Source organism: Eschrichtius robustus, chromosome 13 (genome assembly GCF_028021215.1).
Source record: "Eschrichtius robustus isolate mEscRob2 chromosome 13, mEscRob2.pri, whole genome shotgun sequence".
Taxonomy (NCBI): Eukaryota; Metazoa; Chordata; class Mammalia; order Artiodactyla; family Eschrichtiidae; genus Eschrichtius; species Eschrichtius robustus.
Genome location: NC_090836.1, coordinates 97,959,523 through 97,974,216, shown reverse-complemented (window position 1 = coordinate 97,974,216; position 14,694 = coordinate 97,959,523). Strand labels below are relative to the sequence as shown.

The following is a 14,694-nucleotide window of genomic DNA, read 5'->3' as shown; positions in this document are numbered from 1 at the left end:
GGTATGTGTCTTTCTTGCTGATGCATCTCAGTGCCCAGTATCTTTGAATTTACCATATTTCCAAATCTCGTTACATGACATTCAGTTGTGAATTTATATAGACTCCTCCCCTGCATTTAGGAAATTTTTCCTCAGCATATTATTTAACAAATGTTTCTTAAGTATCTCTTAAGTGAACAAGTACAGTTCTGGCATTTGTGGATGTTATACTCTAATGGAGGAAAAAGACATTTATCACATAGGCAGTTACAAACTGTGGAAGCACTCTGAAAGACAAGTGTAGGTGCTATGAGAGTGTGTGAAAGCAGGGCCTGACCATTGAGGCCCTGATGTACATGTAGGGCGAGGCGGAAGAGGGGTTGTTATCTCTCAGTAGAAGGCTTTCCTGAAGAAGTGGAATCTGGGCTGTACCCTCTGCCAGGTGCTCTCTGCCTGTATGTCTGCACAGCTGGCTTTTTCTTGCTATTTAAGACTCAGCTGATACGTTACTTCCTCAGTAAGACTTTCCTTGACTGCACCCTGAATTGATGTTTGCATGCCCCTCTGCTTTATTTCCTTTAGAGCATTAATTTTTATTTGAAATTATCTTCATTAGGGACCTTGTCTCTTTTTTCCTCACCTGTGCCCCCACTACTTAGAACGCTTCCTGAAACTTAAGTGTTCAGGAAATGATTAAATGACTGCAAAAGTTAACATCCTTGGGAACTGGTCTGTTGCATAGTTGATCTAGTGATTTGTATGTCCTTGTCCTTTCAGTTTGGGAGGATTGCTCAAATTGGCTTTTTCCTCATTCATTTTTCTATCTTGTTGATCCTCCCCTCACTCCATTGTGTCTTTCTAATGGGGGTTGCCAATGGTAGCATCCCACCCTCTGGCCACGGTGATGAGTATATGACTTTCAAGCTGGGCCACTCAGTGTCATTCTCCTGGATGTTTCAGATTTGAATGAATGAAGAGGAAGACTTCTCAGGTGGCAGCGTGTAAGGTGTGAATCTGGAGCTGTCGGTGGTAATATCCACATCCAGATTGAAGAAGTCGGCCTGCGAAAGGAGAAAATAAAGGCATTACACAGGGGCAAGCAGAGGTGGGAGGCGGAGGGTCCTGGTAGTTTTCCAGTCTCTGCTTCACTTGTATCTGAGGCCCAGTTGCAGCCCCTGGTTTTCCCACGGCCAGTTCAAATTGAGTTTCTGTCACTTACAACCAAAACATTCCCAATTAAACAGTATATAGCTTTATTTTTATTTTAACCTTCACCTGAACCAACAAGCTTTTCATCTTGATGTGTTTTACATAGTGTCTTTGGATATTGATCTCTTACATAGTTTAATTTCTTATTTCAGAGAATCTTTCTCCCTCCCTCCCTCTCCTCTCTTTGTCTGTCTCCCTCTCCTTGCCTCCTTTTCTCCCTCTCCCCCTTCCCAGTTCCCTTCCATAGCCCCCCTTTTTTCAAACACAAAGCAGTTGTTGCCTAAGTTTATTCTATTTTCCCTTCCCTAGCCCCCCTTTTTTCAAACACAAAGCAGTTGTTGCCTAAGTTTATTCTATTTTCTAGTATTTAGTACTATTCTCTTTTAGTACTATGTAGTGTTTCTTTTTTGAAACATATTGGTAACAAGTAAGTAGATGCCATCTTATTGCTATTGTTATTATATATGTCATCCTTGTTATTATTTATCTCAAGCAGGTTTATTGGGCTCTTGGATTTTTTTCACTTTCAACTTTGACGCTTTAAAACATCCAGGTTCCCGCTCTGCAGCATCTCGAGGGTGGGGGGAGGTAGCTAGGGCAGTGGGCAGCTTTGAATGGGAAGTTCACTTCTGGGTGATTTCTTCTCTGTTTTCTGTAAACTCCTGTGGCCCCACCGTCCTGATGCTGCAGGGAGGAGCCCTCCATTATTGACTGGCATTCTGCTTGACGTACCTGCTCGTCCCTTTGAACTACTGCAGCTGTCCTCAAATTCCACCAATCCATGCATACTCCAAGTAGAATATTCCACATCTGTCCCATAATTTCTAGTTGTAACCTTTTCTAATTAGGAGTGTTATAAGAAATTATTTCAGGCCAAGCAGCTTTCTCAGGCAGCTAAGTTATAAATTGTCAATTAGTATTTTTCATCTATCTGGCTCCATTTGTATTATGTCAAGGAGAAAACTGAGACTTTTTTGGTCATTTGCTCCTTTATTGATTCATTCACTCAGTAAATGTTTACTGAGCATTTACTATGTGCCAATCACTCTTCTAGACACTAAAGAGTCTCTGTCCTCATGGAGCTGTATTCTAGGCGAGAAAACAATAAGGAAGTAAACAGATAACTATATAAAACAGTGTTAGGTAGTGATCAATGCCAAGTTGAAGAGTAAAACAGGGTAAGGGAATAGAGAGTGATGGGGGTGGGGCTATTTTAGAGAAGATGGGCAGAAGGAAAGCTTCTCTGAGGAGGTGACCTGTGAGTAGACACCTGAATGAATCAGGGGTCTAGTCATGCCAAGAGTCCCTTGCAGAAGCAACGGCCAGCACACAGCTCTAAGGAGGTAAAGAGTGTGGTGAGACTGCAGAATAAGGTGGCCAAGGTGGCTGGAGTAGAGGGAGCGAGGGGGAAAGTGGAAGGAGATGAGTTCATGAAGCGAAGAATGGGAAGGCAAGTCCCCCGACCAAATCAAGCTATGTTAATTATCCGGGAGAAGGTAGTATCTGGTGTGTTGTCCCCAAAGACCGGTAGTCACAGCAGGCTTCTATCGTGCAACAGAGTGGTAACCCAAAACACGTGGGATTTTTTGGTTATTGACTGCAAGCCAATCATAGGAAATTAACAGTGCTGAGAATGGTGTGGTTTAAAGCAGTTATCAAAGAAGTTTGGAAGGAAGAAATGGCTAAGAAGTGAGATTAGATAAAATAATCTTGGAAAACATGGCAACTTGAGCAAAGGTTTTTGACATTGTCCATATCAATCTTAATGAAACGACTGGCGCTTAGAGAACATTGGTGGCCCCTGGCATCTAAATATACCCTGAATTTGACTATTTCTCATTACTTCCACTACTGGTAAATTATAGCTGGAAATATTAACACTTTAATTCATCACACTTGGAGCCCAAAATGAGCATAGTAGTGAATCTTTAGGGACTTTCAGTTTACTTCTGGAAGACATGAGATGTTAATATGAGTTGGTCCCAAGATGTGGAGAGGTGTTTCCTTTATCATTTCTTACAGGAGATGGTTGAGAATAGTACTAGTAATACTATATATTTGAATGAGTATAATTTTATATCTGTGAATTAACCTGAACAGATATGCTTATACAGTTTTCAGATAGGAAACTCAGGCTTAGACAGACCACCTAACTGGCTCAGAGTCACTCCGATGGTTAAGGCCAGCAGCATTGTTGGAATTCTGGTCTTAGACTGTCCTCTGGCACTCTATTAATGGCATCACGTTATTTTGATAGGATGTTATGTCAGAGACAAGCCAATTGCCTTCCCTTCTCTTGTCCTACCCTAATTGTATCCCTAAGTTATACACAATGTTGATTGTGTATGTACACAATGTTGTGGGTACACCTGCCCACCCACCATCCATCCATCCATCCATCCATCATCCATCCATCATCCATCCATCATCCATCCATCATCCATCCATCCATCATCCATCCATCATCCATCCATCCATCATCCATCCATCATCCATCCATCATCCATCCATCATCCATCCATCCATCATCCATCCATCCATCCATCCATCCATCCATCATCCATCCATCCATCCATCATCCATCCATCCATCCATCCATCCATCATCCATCCATCCATCCATCCATCATCCATCCATCATCCATCCATCATCCATCCATCATCCATCCATCCATCCATCCATCATCCATCCATCCATCCATCCATCCATCATCCATCCATCATCCATCCATCATCCATCCATCATCCATCCATCCACCCGTCTCTGTATTTCTCTATCTGCTTCTCTCTTCTATATACATATATAATGGTTTATTTTCCCCTATGCTTTACAAATTTGGGTCATGCTATGCATATTACTGTAAATCTTTAGCCATATGTTGTGGTCATACATCTAGGTCAGTACATCTAGATCTGATTCATTCCTCTGTATGCCTGTATTGTTTGATTTATTGAAGACTATGTATTGCTTTCAAAAGGAAAATCCAATACCATATTTAAGGTGAAAAATGTAATGCCAATGTATGATATGATTTCATCATATGTTTATTTACTTCTTAAAGCATAAGAAAAGGAGTACAGTTATTGACAATTCTAATGAAACTTAAATTTCCCTCTACATTTGCTAGAGGTTTATTTGCTTTGCTTACATTTTCATTTTTTCCTAATTTTCCTTAGAATAAAACTTAATTGTAGCCTTAATTAATATTTTCTTTTCTAACCCAATTAATGTATTTTCCAGGTTATTATATCCGGGAAAAGTCTAAGCAAGTTATAATGTTGCTGACGGATGAACTGTTGCTGCATAGAGAGAGGGAAGTAGCGTGTCGGACTAGACGGCGTACCTCCTACTCTATGACATTTCCTAAGAGGTTACCTGGTACAGGTAACTCACGAACAGCATGTGCTTCTGCTCCCACACCAGAAATTCCTGCTTCAGAGAAGAAGCGTGAGCGTCTTAAGGTTGCAAGACTACATAATAAAAGTGCGTATAATGGACATTGGCCTAAAGTGCAATAGGTATCATTTAAGAACAACTAAAACATATAAAACATTGGGTTTTAGTACTGAAGTATTAATGCTGTATTAGTACTACTATTACTATATTAGACATTATACTATAGAGAACAATGATGAAAGATACTATTCAGTAGAAAATTTTATGACTGTTTTCTGAATGTGGTTATCTGGGATTCAAATAAAATGATTTTGAGCTTTAAAGGTATTAAACTAGTGACTACCCTATTTGGCATCGTGATTCAGTTTTAAGATGTTGATCATAACTGGAGAGTGAAGAACAGTTTTCTGAGACTAGGGGTCTGGGTGTGTGTGCATTTGCACTATTTGATCCTCCAAATGAAGGAACTGACATTTTAAAAAATGTGCCTCAAAATTCTGAAAGTGCTCTAAAACTCTTCTAGGACAATACCCTGTGTTATGTAACCCTTTCCTTTGCCTAAAACTTTAAATCTGGACTACTGAACCTAAAAAAGAAGGCACTTATTTATAATGTTATAATAGAAATCAGCAGGAAAACGCAGTTATCTTTTCTACTGAATTTGCTAAAACATAAAGGAAAGTCATTTTGCTCTAACTTCTCTAGTACAAACCCTGTTATTGTGTGTAAAGAATGGACAGTTTGAGGAAGCAAAAACATTAATGAAATGCGACTTACGTAACTGTCCCTTGAAAGGAACTACACTTTGTGCCGTAAGTGAGGGGCATAGTAGGAGTAACATAGAGTTAAAAGCATTTTCAGAGGCCTGCCTCCCAGCTTTATCATGTAATTCTATTGAGCAAGATCTTGAAAGAGAGATATTCCAAGTGTCGGTTAAATATTGAAATTTAAAAATGTTAATAGTAATTCCCACACAAACCCATCCTGCTAAAAATCATTAAAGTACTACTCTAAGTCAGGAGTTCTCAAATGTTCACTCAATTTGTACTTGTGTGGACTGGGGCAGTCGAAAGATAGTAAAAGAGGTGGGCGTTGTAATTACAATAATAAATACGAACCAAATGCTTCTGAAAGTCGTGGAACCTCTTTCTTTAGGGTACCCAGTCCTTTGAAATAAATCTCAAAAGAGACAGACACATTCTGAAATTTTCTCATAGAAGCCTTAAATTCAAACTGATACTAGAAAAAAGTAACAGAGTAAAATAACCAGTTATGACTCCTCTAGAGTTTCTTCACCCCTTTTCCTACTTCTCTGTTACCTTTCTTGTTCTTCCTTCCTCCATTTCTTTTCCTCTTCTTTTCTTTCATTATAAACATATTTATTAAATTTATAATTTGAAATTTGGATATCTAGCAGAAATTTGGAGCTATAGCAGTGAGTAAAACAAAGTCCCTTTCATCATGGAGCAAATATTCTAGTGACAGAGATGGATATTAAACACACATAAACAAAATAGATATAAAATATTATGTCAGATAGTGTCAAGTCCTATAAAGAAAAGGAAAGCAGTGACAGGACAGAGAGTGACAGAGATGCTTTATTTTAGGTCAGGTAGGGAGGGAAGGCCTTTTGGAGGAGGCAGATATTTAAACAGAGACTTGTATGAAGTGAGGGAACAATCCAGGTATATCTGGGGTGTTCTGGCAGAGGGAACAGCAGGTGCAGACGCTCTGAAACGGGAGCAAGCTTGGCTCACTTCACTGTAAGCTTAGGAAATGAGTCCCTAAATTGCTACAGAAGTAGCTCAACTCTGAGCCATTCTTATGATTCATATAAGAAAATCTAGCTTGTTGCTTTATAGTCACTGCTTTTAAAAAGCCCAAAATGGTATTTCCCAGCTTGATAACAGCTTCTTATTCACTAGGCTGAGCTCTGAATATCTTTTGACTATTTTTTAAAAAAATCAATCTACTTTCAAATGAAGAAGTTTTGCTACAATTAATTTTTTTTCCTACCACAAACATGTACTGAGTACCTACTTACTATATGCCAGACACTGTTCTAGGCCTGGTAAGCAAACTGGGTGTATTTCTGCTCTCACAGAGGTTATATCTAGTGATGGGCTTTCAGTCTGTTTCAAAAACCAGTGTTCAGAAAGAGTTTTGGTGAGTGACAGCATCGTTGAAGTGCATCTGTAGTAAGATTTAAAGTGAGTAGTGAATGTTTGGATATAAAACTGTAGTAAGTTTGTTAAAAATCTGTTACATTATTTTAAAATTTCATTTATCCATTACTGTGTATAGTACACATACATAGTAGACATATAGATGTGCGTGTTTGTGTTCAAAAAAGAGAAATTAGAGTAAGTAAGCTTGGCAGTACCAACCATATCCATGTAGGCATTTGAGTCTGAAACTGTATTTTAAAAGAAGAAAGAAAACTGACAGTTTGGTTGGGTGGGGGGAAAATAAGAAAATTTACTAGGGGGGCATTATTAATGGGTTAGGAGAAGTAGCAAATGAAAATTTGGAGGTGGGTAGATCACTTAAAATTAGGTGCACCCACAAGTGACAGTATTAGGCCACAAAATTGGTAGTGGTGTAAACATAATAGGAATTTCGCTCTTCTAAAATAATCCAGAACTAGGTATTCTAGGATTGATATGGCTCTCCATGATGTTAGGGCTCTTTCTGTCTTGTTGCTCCACCAAACTCAGGATGTAACTTCCACTTTATGATCCAAGATGGCTGCTTGACTCCAGCCATCACATCTGCCTTCTAGCCAATAGGAAGGAGGAGGGGTTGAAAATATGAATGCCCCTTCCCTTTAAGGACATTTTTGGAAGTTGCCCGTGACATTTTGGCTCACATGCTACTGTTTAGCACTTAGTTACACGGACGCTCCTAGCTTTAAGAGAGGCTGAGAAATGTAGTCTTTATACGAACCGACATGTGCCCAGATGAAAGAAAATCTATTGTTAAGGAAGAAGGAGAGAATAAATATAGGAGACAACAAATAGTCCCTATCATAGTGGGAAAGAATACAAGAAATGAATTAATCGTGGTAATACATGGTTGTCAGATTAAAAGGCATAGAGAATATAAATTTTAATATGTAGAAAAATGTGGGCAGATAGTTGAGAGTACTCAGCACAGTTTATAAAGGACATAATGAACAGTATTTGGAAATTTCAATTTGATATGACTTGCAACTAGGATCCATTGTAGGCCTTGGAGAACAGAAGGGATGTTTAGCTTAGTCACAGAACTTAGCTTTCTTATTACTGAAAACAGCTGTTGGTGGGAGATAATTCTTACTGCTTTGTGTAGACATGAAGGAGATACAGATTGGAGGGAAGCTTTATAAGAGACAGTTATTTCAATCCAGGCATCCAGGACCTGATCTAGGGTTATGGAAATGAGGGAAAGGTAATGTTTAAAGACAATATAGAAAGGAAGTGGGTAGGTAGATGATGTATTGGAGAAGAAAGGGAGAAATTGAAAATGACTCTAACATTTGAGTTAGAGAAAATGGAGGCAAGTGATGGTATCATACAGGTAAATTTCCATCAGAAGGAATTTAAAGACTCCTCTAAATAATTTAGTTATAATGAAATGGAAAATTGAATGCATTGCTAGAAATCTGATACCCTGGCTTTAGGATCCAGAGCTGAAACAGCTGTGCCTCACTTCTTTGTGGTGAATTAGCAAGGGAAAAAAAGGTACTTTAGAGAAGGTGTTATACGCACATCACTGCTTCTACTTCTTTTTACCTGTTCCTGGATGTTTCCCCCATGTTAATTAATTCTGGTAGATAGCTTGGGTAGTTTTTGTTTAAATGATTTTGTTGTTCGAAGGAAGAGATGAGCTGAAGGATAATTGCAGCTTGACTGGTAAGGCAGAAAGCTATATAAAGCACAGTGGTAACTCAGCTTCTCTGAGCTGTAAGCATCAGAGTTAGGTCCTTTCCTTAGAGGTAATAATTATAAAAACTATCACCAGAGACATTGCTTACAACTAGACCAGCAAAGCATGACCTCTGTGGATCATCCAATCTTCCATAAAGAGCTCTTTACTGGCATTATTCTTTGCAATGGAACTTTACCTGTACTAGAGAAGGATTACTCTGGCCTATGGTAAATGTAATAACATTCTACATCATGGAACTATTTCCCTAAAAATGGTATATGATTCCTGTTGGACCAAAAGTTAAACTTCAAAGTAGTTGTCATACTTTTTTTAAAATTTTTCACTGATTTTAATATCATATTAGTTGGAAAAGATACCTCACAGAGAGCAACATACACAATAAACACATGGGAGAGGTTCAATAATGATATGAGATAGAAACCTGTATTTCAGTTAGTCTCTTTAATATTACTGATTGAGGGACAGGGCTGACCTCTTTTCATATTCGCTTAGCTTTCCCTTATTTTGAACCCCATGATGTGGCTGATCAACAGCTTCTGCTGTGGCTAGAAGTGTAGACTCTGCCATTTTCTTGTTCACTGGTGTCGCATTTTGGCATTATTTTCAGTCCGGCATCATTTCACTATGTGAATCTCTAAACCACTTGTCCATCGGTGAAGATTATTTCAGCTAAAACTAGATCATATAATCCATAATGTCCTTTAATCAAGCACATGTATATGATCCTCCATCTTAAAACAAAACCTTCTCTTGACCCCATATTCCCCTCCAATTATTACCCCATTTCTCTGTGCCCCTTTACAACTCTGCTGTGCTCAATTTCTCTTCTTCTGTTCTTTCTTGAACCCAGTCAGGCTTGAGTTCTTACCATTCTACCAAAATAACATTTGTCAAGATCACCATCTTACTGGAGAAGTATCACACAGCTGCTAATCAGTTGTCATACTTTTATAAGCAAAACACCAATGTTGATATTACTTCCCACAGTGAACTTTGTACTTAGAGAGTTGATGTAGAGTCATACTTGGTTGCCTTATCACATACAGTCTCAATGGCAGGGCTTATGGTACAAATGGTGGTTGCTACTAAAACATTTACACTGGTGAATGTTCAAGCAGTGATTTTTTTAAATTTAAAAACAAATGTATAAAAAAGAAAATAATAATAACTTATACCCCTACCCACCCTAAACCAACTGCTGTTAACATCTTAGAATATTTGCTTCTAGTCTGCTTATTTTTCTTCTTTTGTTTTTGTTTCAGAAAAATCCCTCTATTCTTATAAAAAAAAATACAGGCCCATTGTAAAGAATTAATCACTTCCAATCCCGTCACTCAGAAATAGCCATAATTAATATCAGATGAACATAAATTCTAGGCATCTTTCTATCCATCCATACATATATGTATAAAGATGAATAACTAGAAAGAAATTGTTTTTATAAAAATGGAATTGTACTAGATGCTAAGTTTCACTAAAATATTTCAGGGCTACTTCTGGCAATAACACTTACTAGGAGCTCCAAGAAACTCATTTATTGCACAACAATCAAAGACTAGAAATGATACACTGAGACATTTCTGGCCTCACCAGAGGTATGGGAAGTCCCTAAGGAGCTCTCCTTCTAAAATTTTAAATTAATTAATTAAATTAAATAAATGAAATAAGAACAGGACATGTGAGCTCAGGTGAAAGTGACTTGGAGCTGGTGCCTGTGGGACACTGCAGGTGACTGTAGAGGTTGAGTTGCTTAAGGGCAGTTATTAGTAGTTAAGAAAATGAATTTTGGGCTTGCCTTTAGCATTGGGAAGGAAAGCATGGGATTACTGTGCTGAACCCAGACCCTCAAGAGGGGGCTGAATTGATTCTAGGTAGTTCTCTCTGCAAGAAGAAAACCTGTTCAATTCACAAGTTAGGTCCATAGGATTCCCACCAATTAAAGTCAGGCAATGAGCTCCCAATCTGTTTCACCAAACACAGGAGAAAGTAATTAGCAAAGAACATATCTAGTCCCCCACAGACTGTAGATATTATAAAGGTTGAATACATACTGTAGAAGAACTATGTATTTAAATATTTAAATAAATAAAGGATGTAATCACAGTGTTGATAATGGGGGAGGCTATGCATGTGTGGAGCAGGAAGTATATGGGAAATCTCTGTACCTCCCTCTCAATTTTATTCTAAACCTAAAAGTGTTCTAAAAAATAAAATCTTTAAAAAAGACATATACAAAAGCACAACTGTCAAAACCAGGCTTGCACTTTTCTAAATTAATCCAGTTATTCAAATGTCAGTTATGTCTCTCACAGCCTGGGTCCTTGGGCTGAACTAAACTCTTAAGAATTAAAACTGTTTTACTTCAAAAAAAAAAAAAGATTATTAGGAATGAATGTATGAATTTGAAAAATGGGTACTTACAGAAATGAGAAATACCATCGAGATAAAAAACTTAATTTAGTGAACTAGAGGATATATCCAATGTAAATAGAAAATATGAAAGCAATGTTTAGACATAGAGGATACATCTACAGAGGAAAGACAATTACCATGCCAGTAAAAGTAAACTCTTCTCATCCGTTACAATGGAGGCCAAATGACAGTGATACAATATATTCACAGTGCAGAGAGAAAATAACAGCCTATATTTGTGTACTCAGCAAAATTGTCATTCAAGGCTGAGGGTGAAATAGTCATTCTCAGATAAGTACAAAAACTGGGAGTTTACCACCATGAGACCTATAATTAAAGGATATACTTCAAGGAGAAGGAAAATTTTTCCAGAAGAATGGTTGGAGATGTAAGGGAGTGTGATTAACAAATAGTCAACATGTATATAAAATAAAATAAACACTTTCTGTGTAAAATAATGTCTAACTTTCGAGTTTAAAAAAAAGACAACTAAAATAGTGGATAACCATGGGAGTGGGTCTACAGAATTATAGTATTCTAAGTTCCTTGTATTTTTTGAGAGATAGATAAGAATATTATTTGACTCTAAACATTTAAAGGTAAATGTGCATGATAAACTTTCAAGGGTAAATGCTAAAAGAAGAGAAGTAGAGTATATAAATTCCAAAGTAGCAAGAAAAAAATGGAATGAAAAATACTTTTTTAATTTTATAAAGGGTAAGAAGCATAGATAAAGTGGGGCAAATGGAAATAAAAAAGTAAAATGGTAGAAATTAGTCCAAATATATTAATAATCACAACAAATATCAGTGGGTTAAATTCATCTGTTAAAAGGCAGAGATTATCAAATTGGGGAAAAATAAACCCAGATATATATATGCTGCAAGCATAAGTTCACATAAAGGTTGAAAGCAAATGGGTGGAAAAAGATAAAACAAGCATTATACTAAGGAAACTAGTATAGCTACATTAATATCAGACAAAGTAGAATTTAAAGCCAAGAACATTATTAACGAGAATGATAAAAGGTTTAATTCCCCAGGAAGACATAACATTTCTAAATGTGAATATAACCAATAAAATAACTTCAAAGTATATAAAGCAAAAATTGGTAGGACTACAGGAAGAAATGGAAACATCTACCATTATAGTAGATGATTTCAAAATCTCTCTCTCAATTATTGATAGGTCAAGTAAAAAAACATTTTTTAAAGTATGGATTTTATAATTGATTATATGTTATAAAGAAAGTCTTAACATTTCAAAGAATCTGTATCACACAGAGCACTTTTTCTAGCAAAAATGCAATTTAGTTTGAGTATTAAAAATGTAAATAAAAAATTTCCATACGTTTGAATGTGGAGGTATTCTATTTAGAATCAGGTAGAAGAAAAAGTTCCCATTCTCCTTCTATTCAGTTTTATACTAGAGGTTCTAGCCATGACAATAAAACAAGTAAGTGAAATTTAAAACATAAGTATTGAAATGGAAGAAATAAATTTATTTGCAGATGAAAAGATTTTCATATAGAAAACTTGAAAAGATCTACAGACATATTAGAAATAATAAGAGAGTTTTAGCAAAATGGCTGGCTGTAAGATCAAAATAAATTGTTTATTGAAATACTCAAAAATATTAAGTATCAGTTGTCTCCAAATTGCATAAATTTAGTGGAGGGTTTCTCAAGCTTGGTACTATTGACATTTTAAGTCAGATAATTCTTTGATGTGGGGACTGTCCTGTGCAGTGTAGGATGTTCAGCATTATCTCTGGCCTCTACCCACTATGCTATTAGCACACATCCCTTCCTTTTGTGAGAACCAGAAGTGTCTGCAGACATTGTCAAATGTCCCCTGGGGGCCAAAATTGCCCCCAGTTGAGAATCACTGATTCAGTGCATTTACAGACGAAGTCCCAAAGGATTTAAAAATTGAATTTGATCAGCTGATTCCAAAAATTTATCTGAAAGGATCAGAAGCTCAAGCATATCCAAAATGTTCCTGAAGAAGAATAAGGTGGAGGGCTTGCCTTTCTAGATAACAAGAATAAAGCAACAGTAATCATGGTAGTGTGGTATTGATGCAGGGATGGGTGCATGGCCAATGCAACAAACTATAGAGCCCTGAAAACAGACCTGGGCAACTATGTTATCTTAGTGTATGACAGAAGTGGCGTTTCACATTGGTGGGGAAAGGATGAACTGCTTAATAAATAATACCAGGGAAATTATTTATCCATATTGAAAAAAATGAAATTAGGTCTCTACCTCATATCATCCACAAAAACAAATCCTGGAGGAATTAAGAACTTAAAAGTGAGAAAACAAAACTTCAAAATGTTAGAAGAAAATATAGGAGAATATCTTTTTCACATTGGGATAGGGAAGAATTTCTTAAACATAACCAAAAACAAGCAAACTATTTTTAAAAAAGTATTTATAACTTTGACTATTGTGGTAGGCAGAATTCTGTGAATAAACCCCAATGACCCTCACCTTTATATAATGCCTTCCCCTTTGAATGTGAGCATAACCTGTGAATTATGATGAATTATCACTCCCATGATTATGTTACATTATATGTCAAAAAGCGGGTATCCGGATGGACTTAATGTAATCACATGAACCCTTTAAAAGCAGAGTTTTCTCTAGCTGGTGTTAGAAGAAGAAGTCAGAGAGATTCCAAGAGTGAGAAGGATTTGATGCACCCTTACTGGCTGGAAGATGTAGTGATAAGGAATGTAAATGGTTTCTAGAAGCTGAGAGTGATCCCTGGTTGCCACCCAGCAAGGAAATGGGAACCTCAGTCCTACAACCATGAGAAACTGAATTCTGCCAACCACCTGAATGCTCCTGGAAGTGTTTTCTTCCCCTGAGTCTCCAGATGAAAGTCCAGCTTAGCTGACACATTGATTTTGGCCTTGTGAGACTCAAAGCAGAGAACCCAGTCAAGCCTGCCTGGGCTTCTGACCTACAGAACTGTGACATAATAAATAGGTGTTGTTTTGAGCCACTAAGTTTGTGGTAATTTTTGGCAGCAATAGAAAACTAATAAAACTATATTAAATTTAAGAATTTTCTCCTCATCAAAAAACACCATATAAAAAAGTGAAAAAGATAGTCACAAACTAGGAGAAAATTTTCTGACACATATAACTGACAAGGATTAATTTCCAGAATATATAAAGAATTCCTATAAAACAAGAACAGCCCATTTGAAAAATAGGAAGGAGATATGGAAACCATTTCCTAAAAGAGAGGAGGAGATATGTAAGGCCAGGAAACATTTTTTTTAATGCTTAACCCTGTGATGTTATATAGTAGCAACAAACAATTATAAAATGAAATATATGAAAACACACAATTTACAATAATTTCAAAAACCATCTAATGCCATATTGTGAGGAATTTCCTTCTGTTCCTTGTGCTATATTTTCTTCTACATTTGGCATCTTTTTTTTTTTTTTTTTGGCATACCATCTCTCGCTCTCTTCCTCCTCGTCTCTTTTCTTTTTTTCTACTGGAATATATTTGTTTAGTTGCCAGGTCATTTCTTTACATCTTGCTGATGCTCAGGCAGCTCTGACTGGACACTGCTTTGAAAGCAATAGAGAATCCTGGTTAAGCACTCAGGTTCTGGAGCCATACTGCCTGTATTGGAATCCAGATTCAGATTGTGTGGATTGTATGACCTTGGACATGCTACTTAAAACCTCATGCTGCAATTTCATCTTCTGTAAAATGGGGATAATACAGCTCCTATTACAGAG

The 14,694-nt window shown here is 36.9% G+C and overlaps 1 protein-coding gene across 1 annotated transcript in view; it reads left to right on the top strand.

Annotated features, from left to right (window-relative positions):
* The window catches only part of ENTHD1 (ENTH domain containing 1), a 107,795-nt gene that overhangs the window by 12,772 nt on the left and 80,329 nt on the right, over window positions 1-14,694 (top strand). Inside the window, exon 2 of the mRNA XM_068561872.1 lies at window positions 4,429-4,671. Within this exon, the coding sequence (XP_068417973.1) occupies window positions 4,429-4,671 (243 nt within the window). The remainder of the gene's footprint in view (window positions 1-4,428; window positions 4,672-14,694) is intronic.